The 21,557-nt window shown below is 51.2% G+C and overlaps 1 protein-coding gene across 4 annotated transcripts in view; it reads right to left on the reverse strand.

Moving 5' to 3' along the window:
• Positions 1-21,557, reverse strand: part of LOC309598406 (dolichyl-diphosphooligosaccharide--protein glycosyltransferase 48 kDa subunit) — a 30,242-nt gene that overhangs the window by 6,771 nt on the left and 1,914 nt on the right. Inside the window, exons 2-15 of one of the 4 annotated variants that reach the window (XM_082328929.1) lie at positions 20,560-20,834; positions 19,238-19,384; positions 18,731-18,832; positions 16,013-16,202; positions 12,048-12,500; positions 10,870-10,967; positions 10,042-10,189; positions 8,884-8,972; positions 8,631-8,755; positions 6,333-6,564; positions 5,162-5,420; positions 4,845-4,912; positions 4,626-4,746; positions 3,945-4,441 (exon numbers count right to left, since the gene is read on the reverse strand). In XM_082328929.1, the coding sequence (XP_082185055.1) occupies positions 4,308-4,441; positions 4,626-4,746; positions 4,845-4,912; positions 5,162-5,420; positions 6,333-6,564; positions 8,631-8,755; positions 8,884-8,972; positions 10,042-10,189; positions 10,870-10,967; positions 12,048-12,500; positions 16,013-16,202; positions 18,731-18,832; positions 19,238-19,384; positions 20,560-20,790 (2,397 nt within the window). In that variant the 5' untranslated portion in view covers positions 20,791-20,834 and the 3' untranslated portion in view covers positions 3,945-4,307. Of the gene's footprint in view, positions 1-221; positions 371-786; positions 881-1,251; positions 1,347-2,209; positions 2,314-2,690; positions 2,778-3,049; positions 3,161-3,754; positions 3,913-3,944; positions 4,442-4,625; positions 4,747-4,844; positions 4,972-5,161; positions 5,421-6,332; positions 6,565-8,630; positions 8,756-8,883; positions 8,973-10,041; positions 10,190-10,869; positions 10,968-12,047; positions 12,501-16,012; positions 16,203-18,730; positions 18,833-19,237; positions 19,385-20,559; positions 21,245-21,557 lie in introns of those variants that run through there. The other 3 variants (XM_082328930.1, XR_014230037.1, XM_082328931.1) reach the window with 3 other exon arrangements.

Below are 21,557 nucleotides of genomic sequence, written 5' to 3' on the forward strand. Positions count from 1 at the left end.
ACCAAACCATCCACAGATGTGAAAGCAACAAAAAGCTAGCCGGGGTGAAAGGAGGGAATTGCTTCCCCAAGCGCTTTGTTCCGCAAGGCCAAAGGAACGCGTCACCCCCGATTTAATTCAAGCTTTCCACCATTTCCCATAACGTGAATATTTTTTGCCTGTTTCCCAGGATATTCTTTATCCAATATTCCTCAGGCAGGGAGGCCAGGAAGCCGACGTACCTCTTGGAGCCAGGGGTAGCTTTCTGCACCGCGGAATTGAAGAAGGCATCGCTAAAGAAATCCAAGGAGCCGCTGAAAACCACGCGGGCGTTGTTGCGGGCTTGGAGCCCCGCGATCAGAAGGGTGTTCTTCCCGACCGCGTGCGGGTACTGAAAAGGAACGCGTTTAGAAGAGCGTTTAGCCAACTTAGGGATGATTAAAGGAGAGGTGATCTCCGGTTTGCTGCGGGGTGGAACAGTCCGACTGTCGCTAGCACAGCCCGCAATTAAATAGAAATGAAGCAGCTCAGGATAATTCACAGCTTCTGCCCTCTCCGGCTGGAATGAAACAGGAGATACGCTTTCATCCAGGCTGGCCTTTCTTCCAAAGCATCCCTCCCGCTGGACGTTCTCTCCCACCAACAAAAAGCAAAGAGGAAGATTCCCAGGGCAATGTCAGAAAGCCTGACGCTTCCAAAAATCCATCAGGAGACTGAACGCTCCAGGATTTTTCCAAGTTGCTGAAATTTGAGGGACTTAATCGTAGAAGTCTAGCCCAGAAGAGGAGAAAAAGTAGCGGAGCGTACCTGAGTAATGGGCTTATCTGGGAAGAAGGAGTAAGAGGTAGAAGAGCCAGTCAGGATATCCAGCACCAGCGGGTTGTCAGGATCAGCCACCATCCTGGCAGGGAGAGGCACGGTGAGCGGCACCAAGACCCCCGGCCCCCGCGGAACGCGCAGCCGCCAGCTCAGCCGCGCAAACCTCCTCACCCCTCGGGTGCGGCAAGACAACCGCACGCACCACGAAATGCAAGTATTTCCTCAAGATACACAGTCAAGCTTCGCTAATTTATATTAAGAAATGTTGCTAAGTCAACAACTAAGCTGCTTTGGAGATTTTCTTTTTATCGTTACCTGAAATCAAGAGAGAGTGCCTGCGTGGAGAGTCACGGCTGCTAACCCTACGCTCACCTCGCAGCAACACCGGTATTTTTGCTCCGCTTCCCCACCAACGGCCACCTCACCCCACTCCCCGCGCCGCAGGCCGCTTACCCGACTCCTCGGAAAAGGATGGGGTTCAGCGCCGCTTTCCCCACGATGGTGGGGGCCTTGAGGAGATTTTCGGGGTCTGCGACGATGAGCGTGTGCTGGGAGAAACGAGAGAGAGCGGCGTCAACGCGCTGCACGGGCCGGCGGGTTGGTGTTTCTAACGGCAAGCAACAGCTTCTCTTGTTATTTGAAAGTTAACTTTGTTTTTACAATTAAAACTGAGCAGCTGTTGGATGGACGTTACAAGTCAATTAAAAAGCAGAAAACCAGCATTTTTTTGTTCAATTATGGTCACATTAAATTAATACTGATACATAAGGAAATGTTCTTTGATAAAGACAGCAATACCTACTGTATTTTACTTCCCTATATTTAGCAAGTTTCATCCCTAAACTAGGACAACATCCATCTACCGTTTAGTTAAGTTTAAATAAAAAATTAGCATGGTACATTACGTTCAGACCTTAATAACTTTAAAGCACTGGATGACACAAGGGGAAGGAGAAAATAATCATCGAGACGTGTACGTTTCTATACTGGTCTCTGGGACTGAAAATCCCCCTTCCCACATCCAAAGAGTCGCACTCGGCATCTGATACACTTCACCCACAGGCAAAATTGCCCCCCACACACTTCAGAGTCGTTCAAAACCACCGTTAATTGTAGCGTGGCTGCCTGAGGCACGGTGACAACTTGAAATTACTCAGGGCCGTGGAAAGATCAAACCCAGGAAATTCAGAAAGACGTATTTGAGGGCAAAGACCCCAAACGAGCACAGCTTTGTAGTGTTACATCATGCTGTCAAGCAGAAATATTTATGACTTTCTTGGGAGGAGGCTGAGAAAACAGAATGGATGGAAGAAAAAAGGGAAAACAAGGACAGAAGATTCATCCCCAAACCTTTACGCCAAAGTTCTCATTAAAAAAAAAACCACCCAAACATGCAAGCAAACCCATTTACCTGGCCGGGGTCGGATATATCATAGTTGTGATGGTCGATGACGGCTGTCCGTTCCTCATCAAACTCGATCCCACACTCGCTGCCCAGCTCTCGCAGCGGGTCGCCTGGAAGGACAAAACGGATTCTCCGTGACGCGGCGCGTTCGGGACGCGACGCCATCTCAGCACTCAAAATAAAAAGTAAATTCAGCTCGGAGTCAGGCGTTCCAATGCTCTGCGAGCCAAACCCTGAGGAGCATCACAACCTCCCTCATCTGAATTCCCATTCAAAATGTCAATAAAAGCTATTTATCACCCATTTCTTTACAGCACAAACCCTGAGGCTCACAACAAGAAACTGCGTTTTCTCACCATTTTTGTTGCAGGAACTCAGAGAAGGATGAATAAACGACTTGCTCATGGTGGAGCATAAGCAGTGTAGGTCCCCATTACAAGAAGCGGCTGGAACACGCTGCTTTGCTCTGACGAGCGTTTGTACTCACCAATGTCCGAGCTGGCGGCAACGAGGACGCTGCCGCCGCCATCGATGAAAGCGGTGATGGTCTCCACATTGATGTTTCCACCAAAATCTGAAAGCGCACGCCAGAAATTCATGACTAGTACTCAGAAATAACACCCGCACAGAATTAAACCACAGCAAAACACCAAATCATTTTTATCACAGCTGGAAGAACCACCGTTAAAGGCCTGGATGTTTCTGCAGGTTGCTACTGGGTACAAGACACAAAGGAGAACATCTAGAGGGCAAAATTTAATTAAAATTCACAAAACAATTGGAAATCCCCTTCCAAAAATGCCACCAAGCTTCAAAAGCGCTTGAGTTTTGCCCTCCAGTATTTACCTTCTATGGATGGCGAGAAGATGATCAAGTTGTCATACAGAAATTCTCCATATTTTATCAGGGACAGGCCCGCATCATCCGCTGTCCGGAAAGTGAGATCGAAGCCCCTGTCTGCAGCCACAAGACAAAATTGACACATGTAGCAGCAAAGCAGCATCAAGATCCTGAGTTTTATTTCCCCAAGAAACAGCGCTGTTTTGGTAAAAATGGGGGGGGCTGGTTGGAGTTTGGTTTTATGTGCCCCTGAGGAGCCCCTTCGTCACAAGGATGCCCCGCTGACACCCATCAAACGGGGACCAACACTGCAGGGGACCCAAAACACAGGCACAGCTGGGTAAACAACCCCGATCTCCTCCCTCAGCCCCACCAGGGGACCCCAAACACCCCCCTCTCCCCTCGGGAACCCCGATCTCCTCCCTCAGCCCCACCAGGGGACCCCAAACACCCCACTCTCCCCCCGGGAACCCCAATCTCTTCCCTCAGCCCCACCAGGGGACCCCAAACACCCCCCTTTCCCCTCGGGAACCCCAATCTCTTCCCTCAGCCCCACCAGGGGACCCCAAACACCTCTCTTTCCCCCCATAAACCCCAATCTCTTCCCTCAGCCCAACCAGGGGACCCCAACCGCCCCCCCCCCCCCCCAGGGCGCCCTAATCTCCTCCCTCAGCCCGGCGCGGGAGCCCCAGCCGCCTCCCCGAGCCCTACCCGCCAGGCTGCGGAAGAAGAGCGAGTGCGTGTCCCGCAGGTTGCCGTTCTCCAGCAGCACCAGGGTGCGGGGTCCCCCCTCAGCCCCGGCCGCCGCCACCGCCAGGAGCCACCACAATCGGAGCGCGGCCGCCGCCATCTTGCTCACCGGCGCCAAGCTGCCCCGGACACGGCCGGGTGCTGACAACCAATCAGCGCCAGGCGCCGCGCCCACACCGCCCAATCATCGACAGACAGCTCCTCGCCGCCGGCCAATCAGCGGCGCGCCAACGTGACCCCGCGCGGCCACCGTAGCGCCGCTGAGGGAGGAGGAGGGGGGAAGATGGCGGCGGGGCCCGGGCAGGCGGCGCGGGAGGAGGCGGGTTCCCAGTAAAAGACCTCAAAATGGCGGTGCCAGACTGGTTTATTGCAGCGGGGAGGGGGTACAGGGCGCGGCGACAGCCAGCTCGTCCCGCCTGTTCCTCCCCCCGATGTAGAGCGAGAGCGTTTTGGTGTGAAAACGCAGAGATTCGGCGCCTTTCCTGCGTTGCGGCAAACCCCGGGGGCGGCGGAGTCAGAGCGGGCGGCTGCCGGAGCCGGCTTTGCCCGGCCGGGGCTTGGCGGCGGGGTTCGGCGGGGCCAAGGCCAGGGCCTGCAGGCGGAAGGGCCGGGGCCGGGCGGGGGCGGCGCTGGGAGCCCCCGGGGGAGCTGGAAGAGGAGAGGAAGGGGCGGCGGTGGGCGGCCGCCCTCGGGGGAGGCCAGAAACAGGCCCCGTCCTGCCAAAAATCCCCGCGGGGGTCACGGGAGCCGAGCCAAAACAGCGCTCCCTCAAAATGAGGAAAATTCAGCTGAAAGCCGGCAAAATTAAAAAAAAAAAAAAAAAGGGTTTTACCTCGGTCCTTGGTTGGGTCGGGGTGGAGGATGCGGCTGGCCCGCGTCGGTCGGAAGTAGTTGCTGGCGATGGTCTCGCTGTCGCGCCTGTTGAGCGCCAGCTTGTAGCGGTCTTCCTCGGGCTGCAAGCGGGAAACGGCGCCAGCCCTCGGGTTACGGCTTAGAAACACGGCAAAAACGGGTAAAATGCAGTGCAAAAGGGAGGAGGGCTGCGCCGTACCGTTAGCTGTCCGCTGTCGGCTGGGGGGCTCGTTGGGGCAGGTCTGGGCCGCGGCAGGGCTGGAACTGCTGTGGGAAGAGAGGGCGCGAAGGGGTCGTTGTCTCTAAGACAATTAACGCTCCCCGATCCCCGCCACCGCTCCGGTCACCGGGCTCGCGGCGGTTCCCGAAGGATCCGTACCGCGCTTCGTGTGAGGCGATGCTACTTTTCAAACTTTCTGTACGAGGAAGATTTTACCCCCGAGCGCAGCCCAGAAGCCACCCGCCGAGCCGGGAAGCAGCCACGCGCCGGCAGCATCATCCAGACGTTCCTCTTACCTGCAGGCAGGCGGGTTTTTTGGATGACGGGTTCTGGAATTTTCCAGCAGCCGTTTTCCTCATCCCAGACGGATTCGCGCTTGATCTTCTCCAGGTTGCTGTAGTTGCAGTCGCGCCGGACGAGGGACTGCACCTGATCCAGCAGCTGCTGGAAGAGCATCAGGTCTCGCTCCAGGCGGCGGATGGTGCCGAGGTAATCGATCTTTTCCAGCTCAAACTCCGACTGCAGATCTTGGATCTCGGTCTCGGCAGCCCGCAGCTGGGACATAAAACCAAAAGAAATCGTTGGGATTATTATAAGGATAATAAGGAGAGAAGGAGAGCGAGCGATGGTTGCTGCGAGTACAGGAATTTGTCAGGCAGGGATGGAAAGAGGCGCACAAAAACTTCAGCGTTTGGGAGGATTTCAAATTGATAATTCAGAATTAGGATGAGATTCGTGTGGAGAGATTATGCCATATCTGCTTTAGTGAAAGATTTCTCGCCTTTCTCCAAAGCGCCGAGTCTTTGGATGAACCTTAAGTTAATCTCACTGCTGCGGTCTGCGTCCAGTGCTAACGAACTCTTGGGAGTTCCTAACTAACTTGGATGAAAAAAGGTGCAAAATTTCTTTGATAACCTAAATACAGAAATAAAGCAAGTTCTTAACGTGCAGATTTAAGACTGCATGTACACACAATGATTTTTTTTTTTATTTTAAGCTCCTCTGATTCTGCCTCATCATTTTCAAATGTGCTGAAAATAGAAAAGCAACGCTCTTAAATTCATATTTTTTTTTTTTCTTTTCAGGGTGTTCCCTTTCCAGGAAGCCAGGTGGGGACACCTGGGGCGGACTGGAGGAAGGTGTGCAAGGGACTGCGTGGGTCAGTAGAGGGAGTCCCATCCCCTCCCATCACCAGCCGTGATCCTCCCTCCGTCAGAGCGGCCTTTAAAACAGGGGGTTTGGGGTTTCAGCACCTCCGTTCCCCACCCTGAGGGCTGGTATTTCATACAAATAACACGCAAACGACCCGAGAGCTGCTAACGCAGGCACGCGCGTGAAATATTTCGCGCAGCCAGAGTCATTCTCTAAACATACCGCCCTAAAACACCTCCTTAACCTCAGAAAGAGGAGAATTCCCTACATTTAGATTCCCTAAATCTTCCGCAGGGATAAGAGGGAGCTGCTCACCTTCTTCTGCATCTTCTCCAGAAGCTTGCTCTTGGCTCGAACCTCCTCCTGGATGGAGTCGTAGACGTTAAGCAGAACCCAGTCGCTGCTGTCCTCGTTCGATTGCTGCAGCGCGGCTGCCAGCTGCATCCGCCGCTCGTCCGCGTATTTTTTCCGGCGTTTACGCTTTTCTTTGAGGTCCTTGTTTTCAGCCTGTTCCCCCCCTACCACCTGTCGCTCCAGCATCTGCAGCCTGGAAAAGGCAAACGCTTCTCTTAGCTCAGCGGTACAAAGCTGCGTAAGCGCGGAGGACGCGCGTCCTTACCTGAACGACGTTTGGGAAGACGCGGTACAGAAAACAGCGATTTCTGACGAGATTTGCTGCCCTGAGTAATCATGGCAAATTCCATTTTTATTAACAGTTTCTGGCACAGGTACTCCCGGGGACCCAAGGCGTGTTATTCTGAGCACCTCTGTCAACAAGCGTGTCTGGAAATCTGTCTCAATGCTCACAGAATTCTTTTTAAAAACCCTGTTTTGTGGAATTTATATCTCAATTCTTACTTCTTGTTTTCAAAGACTCAAGGCAAGCACAAGATGTGCCAAAATTACGCAAACAAATATTTTAAACGGTGGCTACGGGAGTGATAGGGCTGGAAGCCGCAGTACAGTTTCTTTTTTGGGGCAGTATCAGCCAGGATTGACGACTTGGGTGATCTCAGCGTTCCTGCTAGAGCGCTGGCACAGCCCCGTATTTGAAATCAAGCTCGTCTCACGTCCACGCCGCACGGCCCCGTACGCTCCGACACGGAAATAAAGCCGTGCTCCAGAGCCCTTCTCTTTGCCTGCACCGGGATCTGCAGCAGAGCAGATAGCTCAGGTTGGCCAGCGCTGGCTCAAAGCGGAGAAAATCCCACTGCTGCTAAAACCTCCGCTGATAACAGCCCCTTAATTATCTCCAAACCCACCGAAAGAGCTCGTTCTCCACCAGAGGTGACCTGCTATTCTACTGTACCACGCTTGCCAAGTAGCCTTCGGTTTCGTTTGCTTAATGCGCGCTTGAATCCTTACGCCGCCGAGCGAGTATCCGAGCTCTCGCAGCCGGCCTGACGCGTAAAGCTTTCAACAGGCGGCTTTGAAAATCCCCACGCCTGCGGAACCAAACCCTCCCGCCTCATCTGCGGAGAACTTCGATTTTAACAATGGAATCGGAAGAGCATTTTTCCCTTGTTTGTCACAAAAAGGAACGCTGCGGTGAGACTACTAAGATTTGATACACAGTCAAAACAAATGGTTTCTTTGGAGACCTCTCCCTTAATAGAGAGAATTGCCCGCAAATTACAGACGCTGCCATTCTACATTTCTTAATGTCTCCTTTTTCAGCTGGGAGAGGCCCAACAGAGCGAGCATGCGCCACAGGCGCTCACAGCGAAGCTGAAAGACGGGTTACAAAACACAAGACTTTTCAGAATCAGACTCCACCATCCACAATATATCTTACGCTGAGCATTTCTAATTTTAATAATTCCACGCAATGGAGTAAAAGAGAGAAATCAGCAGAATTTGCTTAAAGTGTGTATTTCTGAAACAGCCCGAGCAGCTCTCGCATCCCAGCCCTGTGCTCCAGGCCCCGGGTCTAACGCTGCCCCGAAGAGGTGATTATTGGGGAACTTCGCTGTCCGGTCTGGCTGACGTCCTGCAAACATTGTCGGATGCGGGAGTTGAAGGCCAAAGTGACCTCGGTGACAAGGGAGAGTCGTGGAGGACGCGCTCTCGTCCATCCACACGCACGCTGAGCGGCGGGAAGGCTGCTACCTTACTTGTACTGACAGGAGAGGGCTCTAAGTGCCCTTCAAAAACCATTTTTAAGAGGAAAAGGAGGCTGCCTCCATAACCTGTTTGGTTAAGCTCTGTCAGCGACCGCCAGACTCAACGTTACAAACTCCTCATAAATTACACCTGCAAAAAGCCAGAGAAGGAAAAGATTTCCCTGCCCAGAGACCTAGGCAGGATTTGTTATCAGGAAAACATGCTTTTTTGCATCCTCGTCTGCTGACAGAGACCTCTCCAGATTTTTTTCTTTCATAATTCTGGCACTTGGCATCATGGAACGCCGCAGCTAACAGCTATTTATCTGCCCAAATAGGACAAAGTTAATTGGGGGGTAAAGAATGTGCGTCTGCCTAGTTTTGTGCTGCGCTGAACTCACGGCTGAAGCGCGACAGTTGCGATATCACGGAAGAGCAGCGTTGCTTCTTGCCTGCGTGTGTCGTAAGCCACGCACGAGAGGCAGTTAGCAGGAGCAGCGTTGTCACTGACCTGGCGAGCACCTGCTGCTGGTCTGCAGGCAGGGAGATCCCCTCAGCGGTGACGGCCACCTCCGCTCCAGCACTCCCCCTGCTCGCACCGCCAGCGTCTTGGGCCGTCCCAGGCGCTGCTGGGTCCTGAGGACAAGAGGAAACCAAAGGCCGCAGCTCTGAAGAGGCGCGATGCGAGTAGCGGGATAGATGAAGCACGACGCTACCCGCTCGGGTTTGTTCAGCCCGGGGGGCTACAGTAGCCTGAAGGGTACCTGGGCTGACGCTGGTTCTTCATCTGCTGCAGCAACAGAGTCTTCGGGCAGAGGTGTCTCGTCAGGAGTAGTTTCAGTCCTCACGGCAGCTGAAGAGTAAGAGGAAATACCCACAATGTCAGTAACGAGCTCTGCAAAACCAGGGCGTAAATCTGGGAAAACATCACACACAGTCTTCACCAGAAGCTAAGCGCTGTGTGTCTGGAAGGAAAAGGTCCGTTATTTACCTTCCCATGCTGGTCAGCAACAGCCGTCAAAGACCCAGAGCGTGTATCAGGTAAGGAACACAGGTTTTACAGGGTTGGGAGGGGCTGGGTCCTCGTGTTCACACACAAATAATCTTATTTCAGAGGCCGGGGGTGCAGATTTGTAATCGGGGGGGGGGGAAAGAACCTCTCACCTTAGAAAGTGATAGCACCAAAAACGAAGATTATAGGTTCAAGAATTAATATTGGACAATTGGTGCTGTACGTGCATGCTGCAAAACGTGCTCTGAGGCACTGCGGAAGTACAAATGAAAAGCAGTAATGAAGAGGATAGCTGGCAACAATTTCTAGGTATGTGAGAGGAATATCCACCCTCCAGCAAAGCAATGGTGTTGATAATCCACCGGGAGACGGAGGGCTGCATCACATTTGCATGCGATGGAAGAGACTGCGGCAGCCACCCTCGTCTTGGGTGTGTGAGTTGTGCAAAGCCAATCGGATCAAGACAGCAGTGCCTGCCGAGAGCAGTCATCGCTGCAGCTCAACCTCTGCTCCCTCCAGAGGAACGCTGTGCTAAGTCAGAAGAAACTCACAAAATCGCATTTCATCGCCTCGAGGCTTACAGGGTAAGGCCAGGCTGGTCCTGACAGGGGAAAGAAGTCGAGGAAATAGGGAAAAGGACAAAGGTGGGACAGAGAGTCTCACGAGTGGCCCAGGAGAGCCAGAGTTACCGCTCCTGCTGTCGATAAGGGAGGGTTGAGAGCAGGAACTGCTGTTGCTGCCAGGCAGCGCTCGCTGCAGTAGCAGTCACTGCCACTTTAAAGCTTGCAGCGGCTGCCACAAATCCGACTTTGCAAAACCAGCTCATGCCTAAAGCCAACCCCCTCGTGTATTAACAGCGTCGGGGAACCTTCAGCCCGCGCTGCGCGCCCTCCACCTGCCTCGTCCACACCTGCTTCCTTCCTGAGGTTCTCCTCGAGGGCAGAGAGCTTGAGAGCGTACTGATTCCTCAGGCTACTGATGTCCTCTTCGAGGCGGGCGCGGGACGCCTGCTCCGCTTCGTAGCTGGCCTTCAGTTGGGCCAGCCTCTCCTCGTACTCCTGAAAGGCACGGCAGACAGCCTGACACAACAGCCCTGTGACCGTACGCAAGGCCACATCTAGGCCCGTTTTAGGTCACGTCTTACGCCCACCCCAAGAAAACTTTACCACCCTGGATTCGCTGCCTTTTTCTGTGACTGAAGTCGACGCAGTATTGATGGAAGGTGACTAGTTAGCCCTAGAGACTGCTCTCTTGGGCAGATGCGGTGCCCTGGGAGGAGCTTTGTAAAGAGCAAGGAGAGAGTTTTATTTCCTTCTGGCCCCCAGCTCCTCATTCTTCCTCCTGGCTCCATATTTCCTCTTCATCTTCATCCTTGTACTGTTCCTAACTCCTCTGACTACTGCTTTCCTCCTCCCTATTTCTCCCTCCTCTGACAGCAGGAATCTGTTTCACATGTAGTTTCTTCTTCTTGTTATAGGTACTTCAAAAATTCTTCTTGGGAATCCAGTCCAATTCACCTCCAGAGAGGTGGGAACAACGCTGCGAGAAAGTGGCGTTGTAAACACGGCCTCCATCAACGCACGGTCTGTCCGTAGGAGAAGCCCAAGGACCAAAAAAGAGGAAGAGGAGTGTTCTGAAAAGGCCGAACCACCCAGCCCTACACCATATTTGTAATGATTATTATAAAAACCCACAAGCCTTAGTCAAAGACACTACAGGATACCCCCTCCTGACTTACTTCTCTGATCAGCTGCTTCTCTGCTTCAAGATCTAACTGGGGTTTGAGGAGGGGAGCTGGCTTTGCTTCCAGGTGAGCAGTCTCAGCAGGCAGGAGCCCTACAAAGCAAAGCAGAAATAAAAATCACTCACAATTACGGGGTGGGATTGTCTGTAGAATGCCTGGAAACAGAACAAAGAACCTGGCTGCCAGCAAGGAACATCGCAATCCAGGCGCTCCTTTAAACTGCGCTCCTGTGCCAGCATCTGTGCTGCCAAAACGCCCACTGGCCTGGGACTCCATAGGTGTGGGGAGAGAGAAGTCAGCGCTGAGCGGAGGGGGTGAGGTTTAAGCTTCAGGTATATGAAAGCGAATATAAATCTAATCTCCTTCACAGAATAACAGAGACTCGTTTCCAGGGCTATGCTAACAGATTTGGAAGATAAAAGACACTGGGAAGGAGATGAAAGGTACAAGGAAATTGCCTTCTTACTTCACAGCTGTTTCTCAAAGGTGCCAGAAATGGGGGGAAGAAATAAAAAAAAAAAATCTTACAGCTTTATTACTCTGCTGGAAGTTGCCCTTTTTTAGGGGATAATTCTCAAAAGGTGATCAGCTCCCTAAAGGCTGCTCTCACCCGTGTGTTCCCACGTTTGCTATTGCTGCTTCATAGCAAAGAGGGAGTCTGCTGAGGCTGGGCTGAATCCTCAGAGAGGACAGCGCTGCTCTCCGTCAGCAGTGCCATCAGCAGGGCAAAACTTCCCTTGTAGTGTCAAAAATTCAGTGTAGGAGAACAGGGGCTGAATGCTAAATTTGAAATCATATATATCTTTAATAAAGAATTTTACACTATTATTTCTTTAGCAGCTCATTTTTGCTCTGCCAGCTGAAACCCCTCTTCTGCGACTGACCAAATTCTAGCCAGAATGACAAAGAACCACCAAGGATTTGAATCATGTCAGCATTTTCTAACAGAATTTGTCATTATTGAAAATACTGGATAACTGCGATGGGCTCTACCAGTGGAATAAGGTCAATTTGGCAACAGTGAAGGAAAAGTCCATTACCAGGATGGAGAACTCTTCCTCCAACAGGTAAAGGACAGGTTGAGGTTAAATCCAGTGAGCATTTTATGTGTAAAAACCTCTTTTTTTCTGTCAAAGATAAAACATGTCTGGAGCCACTAAGGGCTCTCCTACCTGACAAGTTATTCACACTCATCTGTTCAGCTAGAATGGCCTTCAGCTTCTTAATCTCCTCCTGATACTCCCTCAGCAGAGCATCCTTGGGGTCCTCGTTGATGCAGGGCTTGTTCTTGATGTTTTTCGCTCGATTAGCATAGCGCAACGTACTGAGGCTTTCGTCATAGTTGTTATCAGCCGGAGATAAGCACGCTACCATCAGCGTCTTGGTATTCCCTCCGAGGGAGTCTTGCAGCAGCCTGGTGAGCTTGGAGTCTCGGTAGGGGATGTGCTTACACCTGCCGTCGACCAGGGCCGAGATGACGTTGCCCAGCGCTGAGAGGGAGAGGTTGATTTTGGTGGCCTCTTTGAGCCGCTCCCCCGTGGCTCCAGTTTTTGACTGTCTCTCGCTTCCTGCCAGATCCACTAAATTGAGTTTTGCGGCCCTAAGGTGGTCCTGCCCTTGCTCATCTGCAAGAAAATAATTCCGGGTTAGGCTCTTCTTAAGGGGAAGCATCTTAACAGTCAAGAAACAGGACTCTCTTGGCATTAGGCTCCAGTTCAAGCCCTGTTCTTTGTCTGCATTTGGGCCCTGACTCCGTTAAGTAAATAAACACCTACTTAATCTTAGAACTACATGTTTTAGTGCTTTCCTGAACGAGATCCTGCACAGTAAGAATTCAGGTAAGAATTCACAGTAAGAATTCAGAGTAAGAATACCCATTCTTACTCTCCTAGTGAACACACACACAAACACACAAACACACACCCTCCCTCCACGTATTTCCACAGCGTTTAGAATTTCATGCAAAGCCCTCTGCAAGCAACGAGGTCAGACCATGAGTTTATACAACTTTTTTCCTCCTCAGATTATTTCATGAAGTTAAACAGTGTCTGCCAGTTGGAGAGAAAGAAGAGAAGCAGCAGGAAATGAGGAGTCAACGGGCAGCAACTGGAGCAGGGCTAGCTGGAGAGCGCAAGCAAAAGAGCAGGCTCCCTGAACACCTCCGTGACGTGGAGAGACAGGCAGGAAGGTTCCCTCTACTGAGTACTGTGGAAAGGCTGGAGTAGATACTACGTTGGGAAAAGTTTTTTCGATGAACTCCCAAACTACAGCTTTTCTCGCAACTGGAATCCAGCCTACCCTAGTCAACGGACGTGTTCAAGAAGTTTCTTGCTGTGCTTCAAAAGAAAAAGCACATCCCATCAGATACCATCAAGGTCCACCATCTGGCTCGAATGTTCAAGAAGCCCAGCAGATCTCCCCTCTCGCCCAGATAGCTGTAAAACTGCGCCGTGACTCAGCACACAGGCATGCTCGGCGGCATCTGTTCCTCCTCAACTCGTGACATTCTCAGTGAGAAAGTAAAATGAAGGAACGCAGGCGAAAAACAAGAAAACTGCAAGAAATCGGGACTGCGCTCAGCCCGAACCACCTGGATGAGGAGCTGGATCTCAGCGAGTGAGGAGTCAGACCCAGTGAGCCGGTGCCATTCCCGTCACACCCCTTTAAGGCAAGAGAAGACGTGAGCTGAAGTTAACTGCTAGCTCCTCAGCTACCTGGACGCACACCTCGTGCGTGTAATATCTGCTTCCTGACCTGCATTTTGAGGCCAGATGAACGTGATGATTGACTAAGAGAGGGCATTCGGTCGCTTGAGGAACCCCTCGCTTTCGCTGGCTACTGAACTTTCCCAGCCTCATGCAGAGCAAAGAGTTGGGGACACGTTCCCAAATCACAGACTTGCTGTCCCAAGCGCTGGACCGCACTCTTGGATGTCCACGTCCCAATCATCCCTCACAATTACAACCCCAAGGTCAAGGGAAGAGCTCCTTTAGCGCTCCAAGCAAAAAGAACATCGAGGTTTTAACTGAGTCCGCCCTTTTCCAGACAGATTTCTACAAAACCTAGCCTTCAATTTAGGCAGAGTTAAGCTTTACGGCTGTGGACGATACCTAAACATGAGCAATGAATAACATGATGCATGGGGGAAAGTTAAAAGATCACAGGTAAACAAAAAAAAATCTAAAATCTGTTGCCCCAGGGTATTTCTCCAGTTATAGCAACAGATGATTGTTAATTGTGGAACTGAAGGTTTGCTGCAGGGCAAACTTGTTTCACTCCAGATCTTTCTGGCATGTCAAAACATGGGAGAATTGGGAAAAAAACCAACCCAGATGGAGCTTAAATAGAGCATCCTCTCACTGTCCTTTCTGAGAGCTGGGGTGAGCGGACAGCCACAAAGAGTAGGTTTTCTAACCCTTTCCCTCCTTCCCCCAGTTTATGTAAACACTGACAGGCAATTAAAAAGTTGTTTTGGTTCCTGCCAGTCCTTTTACCCAGGGAGGCTGTTTGTTTCAATCGCGGGGCGTAGCGGTTTAGTTTCCATGGTGTAAGAAGGTCCCCAGACTCTTGCCTGCAGCGGCCCGAAAGTCTTGCGTGGCTAATTCCCGTACAGCCCCTCGGCCAGTTCTGGTGGCATAAGCACCGGCCAAATCTACAACGTCCTTCTCATCAACAAATCAATCCCTAAGCAGAATGTAAAGGAATAAAACATCTGCTACTCTAAATACGGTAAAAATACTGATGGTAACTTGCGCATTTCATACATCTGCAGCCAGAGAGCCTGGTATTTGCCATAATCCTGTTCCTGAATCTAAATTGTTACTTTAAAGAGTCACTTTAGTCCACATAATTGCAAAGAGATCCTTTAAAATATCGACTCCCTGTAAATTATAATCTACTACAGGCTCAACTGGAAAACAAGTTTGAACTTCCCCATGCACCTCTTCACAAAGCCTAAAGATGACAACATAAATACCAACTTCATTAACTATTTCAACTAATGATTATCCTAGTAGAACCATCCAGTTACAGGGGTAGTGCCAGAACCCTCAGCTTGCTCCTCAAATATTCCAGCTGTCTTCCATTTAACTGCCAAAACTGCAAGTTTCCCCACCTGCCGTTCTGTTCCGTGTAACAGGTTTTCAAAGCTTTAAATCAGAGAATTTGTTTCAGGCTAGATTAAGAGCCCTGCACCCATCTGGAACACAAAAGAGGAGAGCAAATACTTCTTTTTCCTTGTTAGGATTAAAGTTGGGATTTTACGGACCCAGGTAATGCAAGGATTAGCATCCACCAGCTGTGCTACTTGAGAAATTCCAAAAATTCCCCCCACACCGTTTTGGATAGAGGGAAACAAGGCACTGTCACCAACATCTGGAACCACAATGTAGGAAGACATTGTGTAACTTTCCCCATGACGGAAACAGCTGAAGAAAATGAAGCCAAGCTGTTCGCAGCCTCAGCCGGGGTCAAGGACTAGACAGAATACAGGAGACTAATTCCTTTCTCGGTCCCAGAAAAAAACCTTTCGAGGTCTGTGTTCAGACCCAGCAAGGTAGCTTTATCAGCTAAAGAAACGCCGATGGAAATGAGATGCTCGAGAAAGGAAAATTAGTCATTAAAACATTATTAAGGGATTCTTTTATTCCATGTTAAAACCCAGACTAGCTGTTTGCTTAAGAGATGTGCCCCGTGATTAAGCTCAATGAAGGAATCGTCGGGTGAAATGATCTGACTTGCACTGTAAAGGAGGTCAGACAAGACAGATAACGCTGTAAGTTTCTCCGGGCTGTGCAATGTATGAACTCCAAGCCGTTGTATGGGCTGTGAGATCCCTTTGCTGGAAATAAAGGTTTAAAAAGATAAAGAAATGGAAGGAGAATGAAATACGTTCCCAGTTTGAGTGTAAGACATTTCTCTCCCAAGAGGGAATCGAGGAAGAAAAAAAAAAAAAAAAAGACTTTGAATACTCAGCCATTTCATACTGTGAAGAACGTCCATGTCAGGGCACAATTCTGATTCCTACTGGACCTAAAATCATTTAGGATCTACATTTTGCTGTGGGGTGACGGGTCAGACCGCACAGATTCTGCGTTCTGCTAAGCCCAGGCCTAACGCAGGACATCCAGCTACCTACCTACGGTGTAGATTTCCATATTGACAGTAAAGATGGAGTGGGAGCGGGAAGAGTCCTTATTCATGAGGGTGTAACCCACTGCTCGGTTCCTCCAGCCTGTCTCCATGATCCGCTCGCACTGGACCACGCTGTGCACCGTGTGCAGGGAGAGCCCCTTCACGTACACCCCTTTCTCTGGGTGCTCCTTCAGCTGCAAACAGGGACAACGCGAGGCAGGTGAGAACGAGACGCACTGAGGCTGCGGGAAGGCGCGTTGGAAACTGTCCGGAAGCTCGAGGGCTACGCGAGTTTTGCACATGGAGAAATTAAACTGCAGTACGGCAAAAACGTATCTGGCTGCCACCAAAAAGCTTCGGTATTGCTGAAGCAGGAGTAAAACCACACAAAAAGAGGGAAGCACCTTCATGGCTCTGCAGGCAAAAAGAATTCAAGTTAAAAGTTTGCTGATTGATGCAGACATCTCCCAGGCCACAAGAAAGCTGCGCTGAGCCGCCTTCTACCTCCCCTATTATTAAGCTGCATATTTTAAAATAAGAACTGAAACGTTTTTCACCTATTATGGCAAAGGCTCCGATATCTCTTCAGTCATAGGGAGCTTTTTAAAAATCAAAGCGCAGATTCAATAGTCACAGATATTGTTACCGCTGAACCCCTCCGCTCTGAGAGGGCGTCTTGATCTCCCTGACAGAATTCCCAAAGTCACACCCATCACGCACAGGCGGACTATAATAATTTTTCTCCAGATTAGTTCATTTTTAAGATTCTCCAAAATCCTATTCAAGCACCTGGATAGAGACAAAGTGTTATATACCTAACAGCATCTTTTCAGCAATTATCAATCATGCGGAAGAAAAATTTCACACAGCATGCTAATAAACGATTGAAACATTCAAAATCTTGAACGATCCATCAAACCTACATAAAAAATACAAAACAATCGAGAGATGCCTGCACTCCTACACCAGCCCCCTCTGAAGCTCCCTCCACACTGGGAATTTTAAACGAGCTGAATTCATTTTCAACAGCAACGTTACGCCCCACATCTGCTGAGTTCAGAACCAAAACTCTATCTTTATCGTGTCAGCTGGGATATCAAGATATGGCTGTCATGACTAGGTGTCACGGGGTGATAGACACTGCGTTCGGCAGCGTGGCTTCCAAAGAAGATCCCTAGATACTTTAGTGATGCACGCGCCACAAGAAGCAATGTAAAATAGAACATTTGCTTTTAAAAAATCTGCACAGAACAGAGCAGAACTGGCTAAAAACTAAACTGGGCAGGATTTTAGCCTTGCTCTAAAGCCGTGACTGCCCAGGATGAATCCAGTTACAGAATCACAGCCGGACTGTTCATACCCTGTGACCTTTGCCTGTGCTACAGGAGAACGCTGCGGCTGGCCCGGCTGTCTTTGAGGGTGCTGCAGAGTCCCTGAGGAACACCCAAGCGAGGGCATGGCTGTTGTTTAACTCCACGACAGACTGATGGGGGCATTTTCTTTGCAGAGCACCATAAAACCTGCACTTCAGAGGGTTTCATGCCGCAGGAGGCGATTGTGGGCTTCAGAGTCACCAAAGTCACTGATGTTGAAAGGCAAAGGAACAAACGGAAATGGGATTTTGGAGGAGAACTGAGGGACGCGGAAGAAAGCAGTAGGTCAGCCTGGGCTCTCGGTCTCGGCAGGACATGCCGCCCTTAATTACTCGGTGGAGGCAGCAACAGGCAGCGGCTGTCACCGGTGTGATGGTGTTACCCTGGCAACTGTTCTGCCCAACTCCTGCCCTCCCAGTGCCAACTGCAGTCGTCATGGAAACCGGTGTCACTGCTGATGTGGAACAAAGGATGGGAAACTGCAGCAAGCGCCTTCCGAAACAGCCGAGTCCCCTTCTCCCACCCCTCGCTCTCCACACGCACACACCAAGCACACCTGGAACGCGGAGCGGAGAGGGTTTTGCCTCCCTGAAAGCCAGGAGCCTGTTAAAAAAAAAAAAATCTGCCCCGTAAAGCAGTTTGGGCCTGTCACCATCTCGGCGTGTCTGCGGCAGATGGTGCTAGTGCCTCGGTTTTCTTCACAAGGGCAGTCCTGCGGGGAAGTGAATTAGGACAGGAGATTTGCAGCTTCCTCCAGAAACACAGGCAAAAGGATCTGCCAAGCCATCAATTTATCAAAATCAGCCCCCTGATTAGGATTTCAGGAAAGTTTGCCATCCTGCGTTCCTGGAAACAGCCCGCCTTCCCCATGCATTCCCATGGGGAGTAATATCTGCTCTGTCCCCTCAAAAAAGGATCAGCCTTTTTTGTTTTAGACAGATAATGAGATCATCCACAGCTACCCTAGGTCAGATTAAACATTTACAAGGCACAGAATCCTCCTGCTTTAGAATCAGCCGTGAGATGAAGAGGATTAGGAAGAAATTGCCCCGTGAGCACTTTATTCCATCCTTGCCCAGTAATGATTTTCACGCAGCTTCTGCTAAGCTACCAGCTGCTCTCAAGCGGGACGCGTGGGACTGGATCCTGTTCTTTCTGCCACTAAACTTTCACTAAAGTCCCTCAAAAATCTCCTCTCGGCTTCCATATTCATCACTCTATCTTCATATTCTGGCGTTCAGCTTCTGACAGCGCCTATTATCGCACTTCTGCGAGGCATTCACAATAACACTTATCTGAGCAAATTAAAGCGCTTCCTCATTAAAACACATTGATTGACCCCACCTCACCTCCAACTTCTGCTTGGTATCAGCTCCTAGAAGGTCCCGTATGTCTTCATTGTAAATCTCCAGGTAGGAAGCTCTCACCAAGAACTTGGCATTTTCAGCACACTGCACAAAACGGGAACGATTTTTGGGTAAGGTTCTCAAAATGAAGGCAAGTAGGCAGCCCACGTAGCTCCTCAGTGCCAGCTGGGTGCCTACCTCCCGTCAGCACTTCGTCAAATCTCTCCTGGCGTTCCCAGGTGTAACTACTCAACGCACTCGCTCTAGGGACTTTCGGTCCTTAAACATCCCAAGCGCGAGCCCATAAAGCCAGCAGAGAGGAGGGCGCAGTTCCTCTGACCATACACGGGCCTCAGCTTTAGGACGAGAGGCAGCGTACCCAAAAGCCCGTCCCCATTCTTGCTCCCGAGTGCGATCGGCACTCGGTCCTTGGGGTACGACACGAAAATCACCTTTCTCAATATCACACCATCTTACAACGGGATCTCTTTCACATCCTTATGCACCTACCTGTACGCTCTCAAAAATGTGTTCAAACGCCCTGGGTATTATGCCTTTCTGTGTAGAAGGAGCCACGATTCCCTGCATGGTGAATGACTTCCCGCTGCCAGTCTGGCCGTAGGCAAATATGGTGCCGTTGTAGCCTTCGGTGACACCCTGGAAATAGAGGAAAACCAAATAAAATAGCCATTATCCTCACCCTCTGCGTAACTGGAAGTATGTTGTCCAGATTCAATCCCACCTCATAAAAGGTATTTTAAAGGAAGAGCTCAAAGTAAACCTCAAACAACTGCTTGACCTTGATATGCCATCTGAGTATGACAATAATAAAAAAATGTGTTCTGCTAGCATATAAATTGATGGTTTTCTCTCAAAAATGGAAAACTTGAAGAAACACAGGTGTTGAAAAGTGGAAGGGCAGTTGACAAGGCTTAAAAGACCACAATATTTTTGCCGTAGGGCAGAAAAATCTTATGAAACCCAGAGAGACACCTAGAGTGCTAGTTGACTCTAGGGTGGCCAAAAGGACGGTCTCTAGCTTAGAATAATTTTCTCTTCGAAAGCTGGCTGAAAGAAAGCCTTGCTTTCACTTGTTCCTATTTCAGAGAAACACAGCAGGAACAGAAGCTATTTGGATTTGTTAAGGTTTAAATAAAATTTAAAAAAATAACCTATTAATGTAATAATCTATTGTTTCAGACCCTGCTTGTTCTCATGATCAGGAACTTCCATCTTAAAAATATCATTAGCCATTTTATCCCTGTTTCTTCTAACAAAATTGGGGGTTTTGGGGGGGTTGGGATTTTTTTGCTTAACTAGCTCCTTTCCCACCCTAGCTGTTTACCATGCTGATGTGCTAACAAGGAAACAAACGTATCCCCTCTCGTTTTGCTGGTCTAAACCAGGCTGAGGTTCCCCGTCGTCTCTAAGTTGACGGTAAAACTGTCCCTAAAATCATCAGGAGTCTTGTTTGTCCCCCTTCTCCTCACGTCGCTTTCCACTGCAGTTTCTGTCGAGCTACCATCTCTAGGGCCTGCCCAGGGGGGTTCATCTTTCATAGAAACATCCGCCTAAAACAATTAAATGTAATTCTATCCTCAGTGCCCTGCTGGCTGCTGAAAAAGTTTTGTTTCTTCCCAGTTTCCCAGCCTACCGCTGTTTTGTCCTCCTCTGTGCCCCAGGGTCGCAGCTAAGCCACTCGAAAGAGCGGACAGGGCTGTTTCTGTCCATAAATCAGTTCCACTTAGGGATCACCTACCCACGTAAAACTCCTCAGCCCACGTCCCAAGCTACGTGCCGGCTGCGTCTGCCTTGCTTCGGCCACCACTCACCTCCACCAGCGGGTAGGCGATCTCGTTGTAGATCTGCTCCGTGTTGTGCTCCTGGTAGTACGCCCCGTCGAAGGTGAACTGCTTCGGGGGCTCGCCGGCGGCGGCGGGGTTTTGGAGGAAGCACTGGCCCCGCACGCTCTCCATGCTGACCACCGCCTTGCAGCCGAGAGCCTTCTCCCGCTCGTTCATGGGCCGGCAGCGCACGATCACCTTCACCGCCTCCGAGGCCATTTTGTGAGGCTCAGCTCAACCCCACAGGCGCTCACTTGGCAGGGCTGGGGGGGCATCGGGGCAAGCCTGACCCCGGGGCCTGCACCCCTGGGTGGGGTGGAGCACTCACCGCTTGCTGGGGGCACCGAGGGGAAGGGCCCCCCCCACCCCCCAACTTGGTGTGAGGAAGGAGAGCCAGCAAAATGGCTGGGGAGACTGGGGGGGGGAGAAAGCTTGTGAGGGAGGGAGGAAGGGAAAGGGGGAGACTTGGAACAGGTCTGAGGGGGAACTAGGGCAGGCCCGGGGGAGGAAACCTGAGGGGAGGCTGTGGGCGGGAAAGCCTGAGGTAACTTTGGGGAGCCGGGACAAGCCCGGGGGGGACCGGGCGAGGGAAAACCTGAGGTAAAGCTGTCGGTGTCGGGCAAGCCTGAGGGAGCGGAGGGACAGGCGAGGCGAGGCGAGGCGAGGCGAGGCGAGGCGGGCCGGGCCGGGCCGGGCCGGGCCGGGGCGGGCGGCGGGAGCCGGGGGCTGCGGGGAGGCGGGAAGCGCCGGCCGCCCACCGCGCACGCGCCCAGCGGCCCCACGCGGTTGCCACGGCGACGGAGGGGCGGAGCTTTGCACCACACCGCCCCGCCCCTCTCCCCGTCCCCCCCACCACGTGACGGCGGGCCGGGCGCGCGCGTGTGCAAGAGCGGGCGTGCAGCGAGGCGCGGGCGTGCAAGGGCGGGGGGCGCGAGGGCACGCGCGTGCCCCCCCGAGCGTGCAAGAGCGGGCGAGCGCAGGGGCGC

This window comes from Platalea leucorodia, assembly GCF_965183815.1.
Source record: "Platalea leucorodia genome assembly, chromosome: 17".
In the NCBI taxonomy this organism is placed as follows: Eukaryota; Metazoa; Chordata; class Aves; order Pelecaniformes; family Threskiornithidae; genus Platalea; species Platalea leucorodia.